At 46.2% G+C, this 17,808-nt stretch overlaps 1 protein-coding gene across 1 annotated transcript in view; it reads left to right on the top strand.

Annotated features, from left to right (window-relative positions):
- LOC118380856 (rho guanine nucleotide exchange factor TIAM1-like) overlaps positions 1–17,808 on the top strand; it is a 125,302-nt gene that overhangs the window by 100,710 nt on the left and 6,784 nt on the right. Inside the window, exons 25-27 of the mRNA XM_052479358.1 lie at positions 1,507–1,615; positions 1,970–2,028; positions 10,846–10,954. Of these exons, the coding sequence (XP_052335318.1) occupies positions 1,507–1,615; positions 1,970–2,028; positions 10,846–10,954 (277 nt within the window). The remainder of the gene's footprint in view (positions 1–1,506; positions 1,616–1,969; positions 2,029–10,845; positions 10,955–17,808) is intronic.

Below are 17,808 nucleotides of genomic sequence, written 5' to 3'. Positions count from 1 at the left end.
GCTGTGTTGTAACATGGCTGTGTTGTATCATGGTTGTAACATGGTTGTGACATGGTTGTGTTGTAACATGGCTGTAACATGGGTGTGTTGTAACATGGATGTAACATGGTTGTGTTGTAACATAGTTGTTGTAACATGGCTGTAACATGGTTGTGTTGTAACATGGCTGTAACATGGTTGTGTTGTAACATGACTGTAACATGGTTGTGTTGTAACATGACTGTAACATGGTTGTGTTGTAACATGGATGTAACATGGTTGTGTTGTAACATAGTTGTAACATGGTTGTGTTGTAACATGGATGTAACATGGTTGTGTTGTAACATAGTTGTAACATGGTTGTGTTGTAACATAGTTGTAACATGGTTGTGTTGTAACATAGTTGTAACATGGTTGTAACATGGTTGTGTTGTAACATGGTTGTGTTGTAACATGGTTGTGTTGTAACATAGTTGTAACATGGTTGTGTTGTAACATGGTTGTAACATGGTTGTGTTGTAACATTGTTGTGTTGTAACATGGTTGTGTTGTAACATGGCTGTGTTGTAACATGGTTGTAACATGGTTGTAACATGGCTGTGTTGTAACATGGCTGTAACATGGCTGTAACATGGTTGTGTTGTAACATGGTTGTGTTGTAACATGGCTGTGTTGTAACATGGTTGTGTTGTAACATGGCTGTGTTGTAACATGGTTGTGTTGTATCATGGTTGTAACATGGTTGTAACATGGCTGTGTTGTAACATGGCTGTGTTGTAACATGGCTGTGTTGTAACATGGCTGTGTTGTATCATGGTTGTAACATGGCTGTGTTGTATCATGGTTGTGTTGTATCATGGTTGTAACATGGTTGTGTTGTAACATGGTTGTAACATGGTTGTGTTGTAACATGGTTGTAACATGGCTGTGTTGTAACATGGCTGTGTTGTATCATGGTTGTAACATGGCTGTGTTGTATCATGGTTGTGTTGTATCATGGTTGTAACATGGTTGTGTTGTAACATGGTTGTAACATGGTTGTGTTGTAACATGGTTGTAACATGGCTGTGTTGTAACATGGTTGTGTTGTATCATGGTTGTGTTGTAACATGGTTGTGTTGTAACATGGTTGTGTTGTATCATGGTTGTGTTGTATCATGGTTGTAACATGGTTGTAACATGGCTGTGTTGTAACATGGCTGTGTTGTAACATGGCTGTGTTGTAACATGGTTGTGTTGTATCATGGTTGTAACATGGCTGTGTTGTAACATGGTTGTGTTGTATCATGGTTGTAACATGGTTGTGTTGTAACATGGTTGTAACATGGTTGTGTTGTAACATGGTTGTAACATGGCTGTGTTGTAACATGGTTGTGTTGTATCATGGTTGTGTTGTAACATGGTTGTGTTGTAACATGGTTGTAACATGGTTGTGTTGTATCATGGTTGTGTTGTATCATGGTTGTGTTGTATCATGGTTGTAACATGGTTGTGTTGTAACATGGTTGTAACATGGTTGTGTTGTAGGTTGCTGATCTGTCGATGGGGGACTTGCTGCTCCACACCAGCGTAGCCTGGATCAACCCTCCCTCCTCCCTGGGCAAATGGAAGAAAGAACCCCAACTGGCTGCATTCAGTACGTTAAGGGCAATACCTAGTGTGCATCAGATGTGGCTTCTCAGAACCATGTAGCTAATGGGGTTCTAGTTCTAGAACAGGACAAAGCTACTTAGAACCTTCTCTAGATCACTCTTAAGATGGCTGTCTGTTACATAAGGGGATACATGTACCACTCTGTCGAATGACATAGACTGTGTCCCCTATTCCTGTTATAGTGCACTACTTTTGACCACAGCCAATTTGGGACTGAGTGCAAGCCTGATCACTCCAAGAGACATAATACTGTATTATGGTAGCTTATTTCATGTATTTGAAACGTATTACATGAAATCTTTCTGCGACCCCTTCCATCGCCCTCTTCATGGTTCAGTCTTCAGAACAGCCGTGGTGTTTGTGTGTAAGGATGGATCCAAGCAGAAGAAGAAAATGGTAAGTTCCGTCTCTTATCACAACCAAACCTTTCAACCATAGTTTCTCTGAATCCTAACCTCGATATTCCATTCCCATCAAGTGGTTCGAATTTATTTTGGCTTTGTTGAAGCATCACTTCCATACCTAGTCCAGTGTTACCTTCCATACCTAGTGGTACCTTCCATACCTAGTGGTACCTTCCATACCTAGTGGTACCTTCCATATCTAGTCCAGTGGTACCTTCCATACCTAGTGGTACCTTCCATACCTAGTCCAGTGGTACCTTCCATTACTAGTCCAGTGGTACCTTCCATACCTAGTGGTACCTTCCATACCTAGTCCAGTGGTACCTTCCATACCTAGTGGTACCTTCCATACCTAGTGGTACCTTCCATACCTAGTGGTACCTTCCATACCTAGTGGTACCTTCCATACCTAGTCCAGTGGTACCTTCCATACCTAGTGGTACCTTCCATACCTAGTGGTACCTTCCATACCTAGTCCAGTGGTACCTTCCATACCTAGTGGTACCTTCCATACCTAGTGGTACCTTCCATACCTAGTGGTACCTTCCATACCTAGTCCAGTGGTACCTTCCATACCTAGTGGTACCTTCCATACCTAGTGGTACCTTCCATACCTAGTGGTACCTTCCATACTTAGTGGTACCTTCCATACCTAGTCCAGTGGTACCTTCCATACCTAGTGGTACCTTCCATACCTAGTCCAGTGGTACCTTCCATACCTAGTGGTACCTTCCATACCTAGTGGTACCTTCCATACCTAGTCCAGTGGTACCTTCCATACCTAGTGGTACCTTCCATACCTAGTGGTACCTTCCATACCTAGTGGTACCTTCCATACCTAGTGGTACCTTCCATACCTAGTCTAGTGGTACCTTCCATACCTAGTCCAGTGGTACCTTCCATACCTAGTGGTACCTTCCATACCTAGTGGTACCTTCCATACCTAGTGGTACCTTCCATACCTAGTGGTACCTTCCATACCTAGTGGTACCTTCCATACCTCCAGTGGTACCTTCCATACCTAGTGGTACCTTCCATACCTAGTGGTACCTTCCATACCTAGTGGTACCTTCCATACCTAGTGGTACCTTCCATACCTAGTGGTACCTTCCATACCTAGTCCAGTGGTACCTTCCATACCTCCAGTGGTACCTTCCATACCTAGTGGTACCTTCCATACCTAGTCCAGTGGTACCTTCCATACTAGTCCAGTGGTACCTTCCATACCTAGTGGTACCTTCCATACCTTCCATACCGTGGTACCTTCCATACCTAGTGGTACCTTCCATACCTAGTGGTACCTTCCATACCTAGTGGTACCTTCCATACCTAGTGGTACCTTCCATACCTAGTCCAGTGGTACCTTCCATACCTAGTGGTACCTTCCATACCTAGTGGTACCTTCCATACCTAGTGGTACCTTCCATACCTAGTGGTACCTTCCATACCTAGTGGTACCTTCCATACCTAGTGGTACCTTCCATACCTAGTGGTACCTTCCATACCTAGTGGTACCTTCCATACCTAGTGGTACCTTCCATACCTAGTGGTACCTTCCATACCTAGTGGTACCTTCCATACCTAGTGGTACCTTCCATACCTAGTGGTACCTTCCATACCTAGTGGTACCTTCCATACCTAGTGGTACCTTCCATACCTAGTCCAGTGGTACCTTCCATACCTAGTGGTACCTTCCATACCTAGTGGTACCTTCCATACCTAGTGGTACCTTCCATACCTAGTCCAGTGGTACCTTCCATACCTAGTGGTACCTTCCATACCTAGTGGTACCTTCCATACCTAGTGGTACCTTCCATACCTAGTGGTACCTTCCATACCTAGTCCAGTGGTACCTTCCATACCTAGTGGTACCTTCCATACCTAGTGGTACCTTCCATACTCAGTGGTACCTTCCATACCTAGTGGTACCTTCCATACCTAGTGGTACCTTCCATACTTAGTGGTACCTTCCATACCCAGTGGTACCTTCCATACCTAGTGGTACCTTCCATACCTAGTGGTACCAGTGGTACCTTCCATACCTAGTGGTACCTTCCATACCTAGTGGTACCTTCCATACCTAGTGGTACCTTCCATACCTAGTGGTACCTTCCATACCTAGTGGTACCTTCCATACCTAGTGGTACCTTCCATACCTAGTGGTACCTTCCTAGTGGTACCTTCCATACCTAGTCCAGTGGTACCTTCCATAGTGGTACCTTCCATACCTAGTCCATACCTAGTGGTACCTTCCATACCTAGTCCAGTGGGTCAGTGGTACCTTCCATACCTAGTGGTACCTTCCATACCTAGTCCAGTGGTACCTTCCATACCTAGTGGTACCTTCCATACCTAGTGGTACCTTCCATACCTAGTGGTACCTTCCATACCTAGTGGTACCTTCCATACCCAGTGGTACCTTCCATACCTAGTCCAGTGGGTCAGTGGTACCTTCCATACCTAGTGGTACCTTCCATACCTAGTCCACTGGGTCAGTGGTACCTTCCATACCTACTGGTACCTTCCATACCTAGTCCACTGGGTCAGTGGTACCTTCCATACCTAGTCCACTGGGTCAGTGGTACCTTCCATACCTAGTCCAGTGGGTCAGTGTTACCTTCCATACCTAGTCCAGTGGTACCTTCCATACCTAGTCCAGTGGTACCTTCCATACCTAGTCCAGTGGTACCTTCCATACCTAGTCCAGTGGTACCTTCCATACCTAGTCCAGTGGTACCTTCCATACCTAGTCGTCTGGGTCAGTGGTACCTTCCATACCTAGTCCAGTGGTACCTTCCATACCTAGTCCTCTTGGTCAGTGGTACCTTCCATACCTAGTCCTCTGGGTCAGTGGTACCTTCCATACCTATTCCTCTGGGTCAGTGGTACCTTCCATACCTAGTCCACTGGGTCAGTGGTACCTTCCATACCTAGTCCAGTGGTACCTTCCATACCTAGTCCAGTGGTACCTTCCATACCTAGTCCAGTGGTACCTTCCATACCTAGTCCAGTGGTACCTTCCATACCTAGTCCAGTGGTACCTTCCATACCTAGTCCAGTGGTACCTTCCATACCTAGTCCAGTGGTACCTTCCATACCTAGTCCAGTGGTACCTTCCATACCTAGTCCAGTGGTACCTTCCATACCTAGTCCAGTGGTACCTTCCATACCTAGTCCAGTGGTACCTTCCATACCTAGTCCAGTGGTACCTTCCATACCTAGTCCAGTGGTACCTTCCATTACTAGTCCAGTGGTACCTTCCATACCTAGTGGTACCTTCCATACCTAGTGGTACCTTCCATACCTAGTCCACTGGGTCAGTGGTACCTTCCATACCTAGTGGTACCTTCCATACCTAGTCCACTGGGTCAGTGGTACCTTCCATACCTAGTCCACTGGGTCAGTGGTACCTTCCATACCTAGTCCAGTGGGTCAGTGTTACCTTCCATACCTAGTCCAGTGGTACCTTCCATACCTAGTCCAGTGGTACCTTCCATACCTAGTCCAGTGGTACCTTCCATACCTAGTCCAGTGGTACCTTCCATACCTAGTCCAGTGGTACCTTCCAGTGGTACCTTCCATTACTAGTCCAGTGGTACCTTCCATTACTAGTCCAGTGGTACCTTCCATTACTAGTCCAGTGGTACCTTCCATACCTAGTCCAGTGGTACCTTCCATTACTAGTCCAGTGGTACCTTCCATTACTAGTCCAGTGGTACCTTCCATACCTAGTCCAGTGGTACCTTCCATTACTAGTCCAGTGGTACCTTCCATTACTAGTCCAGTGGTACCTTCCATTACTAGTCCAGTGGTACCTTCCATTACTAGTCCAGTGGTACCTTCCATACCTAGTCCAGTGGTACCTTCCAGTGGTACCTTCCATTACTAGTCCAGTGGTACCTTCCATACCTAGTCCAGTGGGTCACTGGTACCAGTTGATGTATTGTAAAAGGCATATCACACAGCCATCTAAACCAACCCAAAAGCTTTGGCAATCATTTATGGATCTGTTGGGGTGCGTATCTGTCTGTATGGGGGGTGCGTATCTGTCCAGTGGTATCTGTCTGTTGGGGGGGTGCGTATCTGTCTGTAGGGGGTGCGTATCTGTCTGTAGGGGGTGCGTATCTGTCTGTAGGGGAGGTGTGTGTCTGTCTGTATGGGGGTGCGTATCTGTCTGTTGGGGGGTGCGTATCTGTCTGTAGGGGGTGCGTATCTGTCTGTAGGGGGTGCGTATCTGTCTGTCCAGTGGGTCTGGGTGCGTATCTGTCTGTAGGGGGTGCGTATCTGTCTGTAGGGGGGTGCGTATCTGTCTGTAGGGGGTGCGTATCTGTCTGTAGGTGCGTATCTGTCTGTAGGGGGTCGTATCTGTCTGTCTGGGGGGTGCGTATCTGTCTGTAGGGGGTGCGTATCTGTCTGTAGGGGGTGCGTATCTGTCTGTTGGGGGGTGCGTATCTGTCAGGGGGGTGCGTATCTGTCTGTTGGGGGGGTGCGTATCTGTCAGTGCGTATCTGTCTGTTGGGGGGTGCGTATCTGTCTGTAGTGCTGTCTGTCTGTAGGGGGAGGTGCGTATCTGTCTGAGGTGGTGTATCTGTCTGTATGGGGGTGCGTATCTGTCTGTAGGGGGTGCGTATCTGTCTGTGGGGGGGGTATCTGTCTGTAGGGAGGTGTGTATCTGTCTGTGGGGGGGTGCGTATCTGTCTGTAGGGGGTGCGTATCTGTCTGTAGGGGGGTGCGTATCTGTCTGTAGTGGGGGGTGCGTATCTGTCTGTAGGGGGTGCGTATCTGTCTGTAGGGGGGTGCGTATCTGTCTGTAGTGCGTATCTGTCTGTGGGGGGGTGCGTATCTGTCTGTTGGGGGGGTGCGTATCTGTCTGTAGGGGGGGTGCGTATCTGTCTGTAGGGGGGTGCGTATCTGTCTGGGGGGGTGCGTATCTGTCTGTTGGGGGGTGTGTGTCTGTCTGTATCTGTCTGTAGGGGGGTGCGTATCTGTCTGTAGGGTGGGGGTGCGTATCTGTCTGTCCGTATCTGTCTGTGGGGGGGGTGCGTATCTGTCTGCGTATCTGTCTGTTGGGGGGGTGCGTGTCTGTCTGTATGGGGAGGTGTGTGGGGTGCGTATCTGTCTGTTGTCTGGGGTGCGTATCTGTCTGTTGGGGTGTATCTGTCTGTGGGGGTGCGTATCTGTCTGTAGGGGGGGTGCGTGTCTGTCTGTAGGGGGTGCGTATCTGTCTGTGTGTCTGTCTGGGGTGCGTATCTGTCTGTATCTGGGGGAGGTGTGTGTCTGTCTGTATGGGGGGTGCGTATCTGTCTGTCCAGGGGGTGCGTATCTGTCTGTATGTCCTGTAGGGGAGGTGTGTGTCTGTCTGTAGGGGGTGCGTATCTGTCTGTTGGGGGTGCGTATCTCTCTGGGGGTGCGTATCTGTCTGTGGGGGGTGCGTATCTGTCTGTAGGGGGGAGGTGCGTATCTGTCTGTAGGGGGGTATCTGGTTGGGGGTGCGTATCTGTCTGTAGGGGGAAGTGTGTGTCTGTCTGTATGGGGGTGCGTATCTGTCTGTTGGGGGGTGCGTATCTGTCTGTAGGGGAGGTGCGTGTCTGTCTGTAGGGGGTGCGTATCTGTCTGTAGGGGGGTGCGTATCTGTCTGTGGGGGGTGCGTATCTGTCTGTAGGGGAGTGCGTATCTGTCTGTAGGGGAGGTGCGTATCTGTCTGTAGGGGTGCGTATCTGTCTGTAGGTGCGTATCTGTCTGGGGGGGTGTGTAGGGAGGTCTGTCTGTATGGGAGGTGCGTATCTGTCTGTAGGGGGGTGCGTATCTGTCTGTAGGGGGGTGCGTATCTGTCTGTGGGGGGTGCGTATCTGTCTGTAGGGGGGTGCGTATCTGTCTGTAGGGGAGGTGCGTATCTGTCTGTAGGGGGGTGCGTATCTGTCTGTCTGTAGGGGGTGCGTATCTGTCTGTGTGCGTATCTGTCTGGTGCGTATCTGTCTGTAGGGGGGTGCGTATCTGTCTGTGGGGGGTGCGTATCTGTCTGTTGGGGGGTGCGTATCTGTCTGTGGGGAGGTGTGTGTCTGTCTGTAGGGGGGGTGCGTATCTGTCTGTAGGGGGGGTGCGTATCTGTCTGTGGGGGGCGTATCTGTCTGGGGGTGCGTATCTGTCTGTAGTGCGTATCTGTCTGTGGGGGGGGGGTGCGTATCTGTCTGTTGGGGGTGCGTATCTGTCTGTTGGGGAGGTGTGTGTCTGTCTGTATGGGGGGGTGCGTATCTGTCTGTTGGGGGGGGTGCGTATCTGTCTGTATGGGGAGGTCTGTGTGTCTGTCTGTATGGGGGGTGCGTATCTGTCTGTATCTGTCTGTGGGGGGTGCGTATCTGTCTGTGGGGGTGCGTATCTGTCTGTAGGGGGAGGTGCGTATCTGTCTGTAGGGGAGGTGCGTATCTGTCTGTATGGGGGGGGGTATCTGTCTGTGGGGGTGCGTATCTGTCTGTAGGGGGGTGCGTATCTGTCTGTAGGGGGGTGCGTATCTGTCTGTAGGGGTGCGTATCTGTCTGTAGGGGGGTGCGTATCTGTCTGTAGGGGGAGGTGCGTATCTGTCTGTAGGGGGGTGCGTATCTGTCTGTAGGGGGTGCGTATCTGTCTGTAGGGGGGTGCGTATCTGTCTGTGGGGGGGTATCTGTCTGGTGCGTATCTGTCTGTAGGGGGGGTGCGTATCTGTCTGTAGGGGGTGCGTATCTGTCTGTTGGGGGGTGCGTATCTGTCTGTTGGGGGGGTGCGTATCTGTCTGTTGGGGGGTGCGTATCTGTCTGTATGGGGGGTGCGTATCTGTCTGTATGGGGGGTGTCTGTCTGTGGGGGGTGCGTATCTGTCTGTTGGGGGGTGCGTATCTGTCTGTTGGGGGAGGTGTCTGTCTGTATCTGTCTGTGGGGGGGTGCGTATCTGTCTGTTGGGGGGTGCGTATCTGTCTGTTGGGGAGGTGTGTGTCTGTCTGTATGGGGGGGTGCGTATCTGTCTGTATGGGGGGTGCGTATCTGTCTGTGGGGGTGCGTATCTGTCTGTTGGGGGTGCGTATCTGTCTGTGGGGGAGGTGCGTATCTGTCTGTAGGGGGGTGCGTCTGTCTGGGGGGGTGCGTATCTGTCTTTATGGGGGTGTGTGTCTGTCTGTATGGGGGGGGTGCGTATCTGTCTGTAGGGGGGGTGCATATCTGTCTGTTGGGGGAGGGTGTCTGTCTGTAGGGGGTATCTGTCTGTTGGGGGGTCTGTCTGTGGGGGGTACGTATCTGTCTGTAGGGGGAGGTCTGTCTGTAGGGGGTGCGTATCTGTCTGTAGGGGGGTGCGTATCTGTCTGTAGGGGAGGTGCGTAGGTATCTGTCTGTGCGTATCTGGGGGTGCGTATCTGTCTGTAGGGGGGTGCGTATCTGTCTGTATCTGTCTGTTGGGGGTGCGTATCTGTCTGTTGGGGGGATCTGTCTGTTGGGGAGTGTGTGTCTGTCTGTATGGGGGGTGCGTATCTGTCTGTTGGGGGGTGCGTATCTGTCTGTATGGGGAGTGTGTGTCTGTCTGTATGGGGGGGTGCGTCTGTCTGTTGGGGGTGCGTATCTGTCTGTGGGGGGGGGTATCTGTCTGTGCGTATCTGTCTGTAGGGGGGGGTGCGTATCTGTCTGTAGGGGGAGGTGCGTATCTGTCTGTAGGGGGGGGTGCGTATCTGTCTGTGGGGGGTCCGTATCTGTCTGTAGGGGGGGTGCGTATCTGTCTGTAGGGGGGGGTGCGTATCTGTCTGTAGGGGGTGCGTATCTGTCTGTGGGGGGTGCGTATCTGTCTGTAGGGGAGGTGCGTATCTGTCTGTAGGGGGTGCGTATCTGTCTGTGTATCTGTCTGTAGGGGGGTGCGTATCTGTCTGTTGGGGGGGTGCGTATCTGTCTGTGGGGGGTGCGTATCTGTCTGTAGGGGGGGTGCGTATCTGTCTGTAGGGGGGGGTGCGTATCTGTCTGTAGGGGGTGCGTATCTGTCTGTGGGGGGTGGTATCTGTCTGTGGGGGGTGCGTATCTGTCTGTTGGGGGGGTGCGTATCTGTCTGTTGGGGGGGTGCGTGTCTGTCTGTATGGGGAGGTGGTGTCTGGTGCGTATCTGTCTGTTGGGGGTGCATATCTGTCTTTGGGGAGGTCTGTCTGTAGGGGGAGGTGCGTCTGTCTGTAGGGGGGGGGGTGCATATCTGTCTTTTGGGGAGGTGTGTGTCTGTCTGTATGGGGGGTGCGTATCTGTCTGTTGGGGGTGCATATCTGTCTTTTGGGGGGGTACGTATCTGTCTGTAGGGGGGTGCGTATCTGTCTGTAGGGGGTGCGTATCTGTCTGTGGGGGGTGCGTATCTGTCTGTAGGGGGTGCGTATCTGTCTGTAGGGGGGTGCGTGTCTGTCTGTAGGGGGTGCGTATCTGTCTGTTGGCGGGGGGTGTGTCTGTCTGGGGGGGTGTATCCGTCTGTCTGGGGGCGTATCTGTCTGGGGGGGGGCGTATCTGTCTGTAGGGGGTGCGTATCTGTCTGTCTGGGGGCGTACCTGTCTGTAGGGGGTGTATCTGTCTGTCTGGGGGCGTACCTGTCTGTAGGGGGGGGTGTATCTGTCTGTCTGGGGGCGTATCTGTCTGTAGGGGGGTGTATCTGTCTGTCTGGGGGCGATCTGTCTGTCTGGGGGTATCTGTAGGGGGGGTGTATCTGTCTGTCTGGGGGCGTATCTGTGCCAGTAGGGGGGTGCGTATCTGTCTGTCTGGGGGTGCGTGCGTGCGTATCTGTCTGTCTGGGGGGTGTATCTAAGGGCTGTCTGTGTGTCTCTCAGGGTGGCTCCCATCGAGTGTCGTCAGTCTCGTCTGAAGACAAGGACCCATTTCGCTTCCGTCACATGATCTCCACAGACGCGCTCCAAGTCCGAGCCCTCAATAACCAAGGTACAGTTCAATATAGAGCCCTCAATAACCAAGGTACAGTTGAATATAGAGCCCTCAATAACCAAGGTACAGTTCAATATAGAGGCCTCAATAACCAAGGTCCAGTTCCATATAGAGCCCTCAATAACCAAGGTACAGTTCAATATAGAGCCCTCAATAACCAAGGTACAGTTCAATATAGAGCCCTCATTAACCAAGGTACAGTTCAATATAGAGCCCTCAATAACCAAGGTACAGTTTAATATAGAGCCCTCAATAACCAAGGTACAGTTGAATATAGAGGCTTCTATAACCAAGGTACAGTTGAATATAGAGGCCTCAATAACCAAGGTACAGTTCAATATAGAGCCCTCAATAACCAAGGTACAGTTCAATATAGAGCCCTCAATAACCAAGGTACAGTTCAATATAGAGCCCTCTATAACCAAGGTATAGTTCAATATAGAGCCCTCAATAACCAAGGTACAGTTCAATATAGAGCCCTCTATAACCAAGGTATAGTTCAATATAGAGCCCTCAATAACCAAGGTACAGTTCAATATAGAGCCCTCAATAACCAAGGTACAGTTCAATATAGAGCCCTCTATAACCAAGGTATAGTTCAATATAGAGCCCTCAATAACCAAGGTACAGTTCAATATAGAGGCTTCTATAACCAAGGTATAGTTCAATATAGAGCCCTCTAACCAAGGTACAGTTCAATATAGAGCCCTCAATAACCAAGGTACAGTTCAATATAGAGGCTTCTATAACCAAGGTATAGTTCAATATAGAACCCTCTAACCAAGGTACAGTTCAATATAGAGCCCTCAATAACCAAGGTACAGTTCAATATAGAGCCATCTATAACCAAGGTATAGTTCAATATAGAGCCCTCAATAACCAAGGTACAGTTCAATATAGAGGCTTCTATAACCAAGGTATAGTTCAATATAGAGCCCTCTAACCAAGGTACAGTTCAATATAGAGCCCTCTATAACCAAGGTACAGTTTAATATAGAGCCCTCAATAACCAAGATACAGTTTAATATAGAGCCCTCAATAACCAAGATACAGTACAGTTTAATATAGAGCCCTCTAACCAAGGTACAGTACAGTTTAATATAGAGCCCTCTAACCAAGGTACAGTACAGTTTAATATAGAGCCCTCAATAACCAAGATACAGTACAGTTTAATATAGAGCCCTCAATAATCAAGGTCCAGTTCAATATAGAGCCCTCAATAACCAAGGTACAGTTTAATATAGAGCCCTCAATAACCAAGGTACAGTTTAATATAGAGCCCTCTATAACCAAGGTACAGTTCAATATAGAGCCCTCAATATCCAAGGTACAGTTCAATATAGAGCCCTCAATAACCAAGGTACAGTTTAATATAGAGCCCTCTATAACCGAGGTACAATTCAATATAGAGCCCTCAATATCCAAGGTACAGTTCAATATAGAGCCCTCAATAACCAATGTACAGTTCAATATAGAGCCCTCTATAACCAATGTACAGTTCAATATAGAGCCCTCAATAACCAAGGTACAGTTCAATATAGAGCCCTCTATAACCAATGTACAGTTCAATATAGAGCCCTCTATAACCAATGTACAGTTCAATATAGAGCCCTCAATAACCAAGGTACAGTTTAATATAGAGCCCTCAATAACCAAGGTACAGTTTAATATAGAGCCCTCAATAACCAAGGTACAGTTCAATATAGAGCCCTCAATAACCAAGGTACAGTACAGTTTAATATAGAGCCCTCTAACCAAGGTACAGTACAGTTTAATATAGAGCCCTCAATAATCAAGGTCCAGTTCCATATAGAGCCCTCAATAAGCAAGGTACAGTTTAATATAGAGCCCTCTATAACCAAGGTACAGTTCAATATAGAGCCCTCAATATCCAAGGTACAGTTCAATATAGAGCCCTCAATAACAAGGTACAGTTCAATATAGAGCCCTCAATAACAGTACAGTTCAATATAGAGCCCTCAATAACCAAGGTACAGTTCAATATAGAGCCCTCAATAACCAAGGTACAGTTCAATATAGAGCCCTCTAACCAAGGTACAGTTCAATATAGAGCCCTCTATAACCAAGGTACAGTACAGTTTAATATAGAGCCCTCAATAATCAAGGTCCAGTTTAATATAGAGCCCTCTATAACCAAGGTACAGTTCAATATAGAGCCCTCTATAACCAAGGTACAGTTCAATATAGAGCCCTCTATAACCAAAGTACAGTTCAATATAGAGCCCTCTGACCAATGTACAGTTTAATATAGAGCCCTCAATAACCAAGGTAGTGTACAGTTAAAATAGAGCCCTCAACCAAGGTACAGTTCAATATAGAGCCCTCAATAACCAAGGTACAGTTCAATATAGAGCCCTCAATAACCAAGGTACAGTTCAATATAGAGCCCTCTATAACCAAGGTACAGTTCAATATAGAGCCCTCAATAACCAAGGTACAGTTCAATATAGAGCCCTCTATAACCAAAGTACAGTTCAATATAGAGCCCTCATTAACCAAGGTACAGTTCAATATAGAGCCCTCAATAACCAAGGTACAGTTTAATATAGAGCCCTCAATAACCAAGGTACAGTTTAATATAGAGCCCTCAATAACCAAGGTACAGTTGAATATAGAGGCTTCTATAACCAAGGTACAGTTCAATATAGAGGCCTCAATAACCAAGGTACAGTTCAATATAGAGCCCTCAATAACCAAGGTACAGTTCAATATAGAGCCCTCTATAACCAAGGTATAGTTCAATATAGAGCCCTCAATAACCAAGGTACAGTTCAATATAGAGCCCTCTATAACCAAGGTATAGTTCAATATAGAGCCCTCAATAACCAAGGTACAGTTCAATATAGAGCCCTCAATAACCAAGGTACAGTTCAATATAGAGCCCTCTATAACCAAGGTATAGTTCAATATAGAGCCCTCAATAACCAAGGTACAGTTCAATATAGAGGCTTCTATAACCAAGGTATAGTTCAATATAGAGCCCTCTAACCAAGGTACAGTTCAATATAGAGCCCTCAATAACCAAGGTACAGTTCAATATAGAGGCTTCTATAACCAAGGTATAGTTCAATATAGAACCCTCTAACCAAGGTACAGTTCAATATAGAGCCCTCAATTCTTTGTAAGGTACAGTTCAATATAGAGCCATCTATAACCAAGGTATAGTTCAATATAGAGCCCTCAATAACCAAGGTACAGTTCAATATAGAGGCTTCTATAACCAAGGTATAGTTCAATATAGAGCCCTCTAACCAAGGTACAGTTCAATATAGAGCCCTCTATAACCAAGGTACAGTTTAATATAGAGCCCTCAATAACCAAGATACAGTACAGTTTAATATAGAGCCCTCTAACCAAGGTACAGTACAGTTTAATATAGAGCCCTCAATAACCAAGATACAGTACAGTTTAATATAGAGCCCTCAATAATCAAGGTCCAGTTCAATATAGAGCCCTCAATAACCAAGGTACAGTTTAATATAGAGCCCTCAATAACCAAGGTACAGTTTAATATAGAGCCCTCTATAACCAAGGTACAGTTCAATATAGAGCCCTCAATATCCAAGGTACAGTTCAATATAGAGCCCTCAATAACCAAGGTACAGTTTAATATAGAGCCCTCTATAACCGAGGTACAATTCAATATAGAGCCCTCAATATCCAAGGTACAGTTCAATATAGAGTCCTCAATAACCAATGTACAGTTCAATATAGAGCCCTCTATAACCAATGTACAGTTCAATATAGAGCCCTCAATAACCAGGTACAGTTCAATATAGAGCCCTCTATAACCAATGTACAGTTCAATATAGAGCCCTCTATAACCAATGTACAGTTCAATATAGAGCCCTCAATAACCAAGGTACAGTTTAATATAGAGCCCTCAATAACCAAGGTACAGTTTAATATAGAGCCCTCAATAACCAAGGTACAGTTCAATATAGAGCCCTCAATAACCAGGTACAGTACAGTTTAATATAGAGCCCTCTAACCAAGGTACAGTACAGTTTAATATAGAGCCCTCTATAACCAATGTACAGTTCAATATAGAGCCCTCAATAATCAAGGTCCAGTTCCATATAGAGCCCTCAATAAGCAAGGTACAGTTTAATATAGAGCCCTCTATAACCAAGGTACAGTTCAATATAGAGCCCTCAATATCCAAGGTACAGTTCAATATAGAGCCCTCAATAACCAAGGTACAGTACAGTTTAATATAGAGCCCTCTAACCAAGGTACAGTACAGTTCAATATAGAGCCCTCAATAACCAAGGTACAGTTCAATATAGAGCCCTCAATAACCAAGGTACAGTTCAATATAGAGCCCTCAATAACCAAGGTACAGTTCAATATAGAGCCCTCTAACCAAGGTACAGTTCAATATAGAGCCCTCTATAACCAAGGTACAGTACAGTTTAATATAGAGCCCTCAATAATCAAGGTCCAGTTTAATATAGAGCCCTCTATAACCAAGGTACAGTTCAATATAGAGCCCTCTATAACCAAGGTACAGTTCAATATAGAGCCCTCTATAACCAAAGTACAGTTCAATATAGAGCCCTCTGACCAATGTACAGTTTAATATAGAGCCCTCAATAACCAAGGTAGTGTACAGTTAAAATAGAGCCCTCAACCAAGGTACAGTTCAATATAGAGCCCTCAATAACCAAGGTACAGTTCAATATAGAGCCCTCAATAACCAAGGTACAGTTCAATATAGAGCCCTCTATAACCAAGGTACAGTTCAATATAGAGCCCTCAATAACCAAGGTACAGTTCAATATAGAGCCCTCTATAACCAAGGTATAGTTCAATATAGAGCCCTCAATAACCAAGGTACAGTTCAATATAGAGCCCTCTATAACCAAGGTATAGTTCAATATAGAGCCCTCAATAACCAAGGTACAGTTCAATATAGAGGCTTCTATAACCAAGGTATAGTTCAATATAGAGCCCTCTAACCAAGGTACAGTTCAATATAGAGCCCTCAATAACCAAGGTACAGTTCAATATAGAGGCTTCTATAACCAAGGTATAGTTCAATATAGAACCCTCTAACCAAGGTACAGTTCAATATAGAGCCCTCAATAACCAAGGTACAGTTCAATATAGAGCCATCTATAACCAAGGTATAGTTCAATATAGAGCCCTCAATAACCAAGGTACAGTTCAATATAGAGGCTTCTATAACCAAGGTATAGTTCAATATAGAGCCCTCTAACCAAGGTACAGTTCAATATAGAGCCCTCTATAACCAAGGTACAGTTTAATATAGAGCCCTCAATAACCAAGATACAGTACAGTTTAATATAGAGCCCTCTAACCAAGGTACAGTACAGTTTAATATAGAGCCCTCTAACCAAGGTACAGTACAGTTTAATATAGAGCCCTCAATAACCAAGATACAGTACAGTTTAATATAGAGCCCTCAATAATCAAGGTCCAGTTCAATATAGAGCCCTCAATAACCAAGGTACAGTTTAATATAGAGCCCTCAATAACCAAGGTACAGTTTAATATAGAGCCCTCTATAACCAAGGTACAGTTCAATATAGAGCCCTCAATATCCAAGGTACAGTTCAATATAGAGCCCTCAATAACCAAGGTACAGTTTAATATAGAGCCCTCTATAACCGAGGTACAATTCAATATAGAGCCCTCAATATCAAGGTACAGTTCAATATAGAGCCCTCAATAACCAATGTACAGTTCAATATAGAGCCCTCTATAACCAATGTACAGTTCAATATAGAGCCCTCAATAACCAAGGTACAGTTCAATATAGAGCCCTCTATAACCAATGTACAGTTCAATATAGAGCCCTCAATAACCAAGGTACAGTTTAATATAGAGCCCTCAATAACCAAGGTACAGTTTAATATAGAGCCCTCAATAACCAAGGTACAGTTCAATATAGAGCCCTCAATAACCAAGGTACAGTACAGTTTAATATAGAGCCCTCTAACCAAGGTACAGTACAGTTTAATATAGAGCCCTCAATAATCAAGGTCCAGTTCCATATAGAGCCCTCAATAAGCAAGGTACAGTTTAATATAGAGCCCTCTATAACCAAGGTACAGTTCAATATAGAGCCCTCAATATCCAAGGTACAGTTCAATATAGAGCCCTCAATAACCAAGGTACAGTTCAATATAGAGCCCTCAATAACCAAGGTACAGTTCAATATAGAGCCCTCAATAACCAAGGTACAGTTCAATATAGAGCCCTCAATAACCAAGGTACAGTTCAATATAGAGCCCTCTAACCAAGGTACAGTTCAATATAGAGCCCTCTAACCAAGGTACAGTTCAATATAGAGCCCTCTATAACCAAGGTACAGTACAGTTTAATATAGAGCCCTCAATAATCAAGGTCCAGTTTAATATAGAGCCCTCTATAACCAAGGTACAGTTCAATATAGAGCCCTCTATAACCAAGGTACAGTTCAATATAGAGCCCTCTATAACCAAAGTACAGTTCAATATAGAGCCCTCTGACCAATGTACAGTTTAATATAGAGCCCTCAATAACCAAGGTAGTGTACAGTTAAAATAGAGCCCTCAACCAAGGTACAGTTCAATATAGAGCCCTCAATAACCAAGGTACAGTTCAATATAGAGCCCTCAATAACCAAGGTACAGTTCAATATAGAGCCCTCTATAACCAAGGTACAGTTCAATATAGAGCCCTCTATAACCAAGGTACAGTTCAATATAGAGCCCTCAATAACCAAGGTACAGTTCAATATAGAGCCCTCAATAACCAAGGTACAGTTCAATATAGAGCCCTCTATAACCAAGGTACAGTTCTGAATAGACATTATGTTCTTT

The sequence above is a fragment of the Oncorhynchus keta genome, chromosome 1 (genome assembly GCF_023373465.1).
Source record: "Oncorhynchus keta strain PuntledgeMale-10-30-2019 chromosome 1, Oket_V2, whole genome shotgun sequence".
Classification (NCBI taxonomy): domain Eukaryota; kingdom Metazoa; phylum Chordata; class Actinopteri; order Salmoniformes; family Salmonidae; genus Oncorhynchus; species Oncorhynchus keta.
This window is presented reverse-complemented; position numbering and strand designations above follow the sequence as displayed.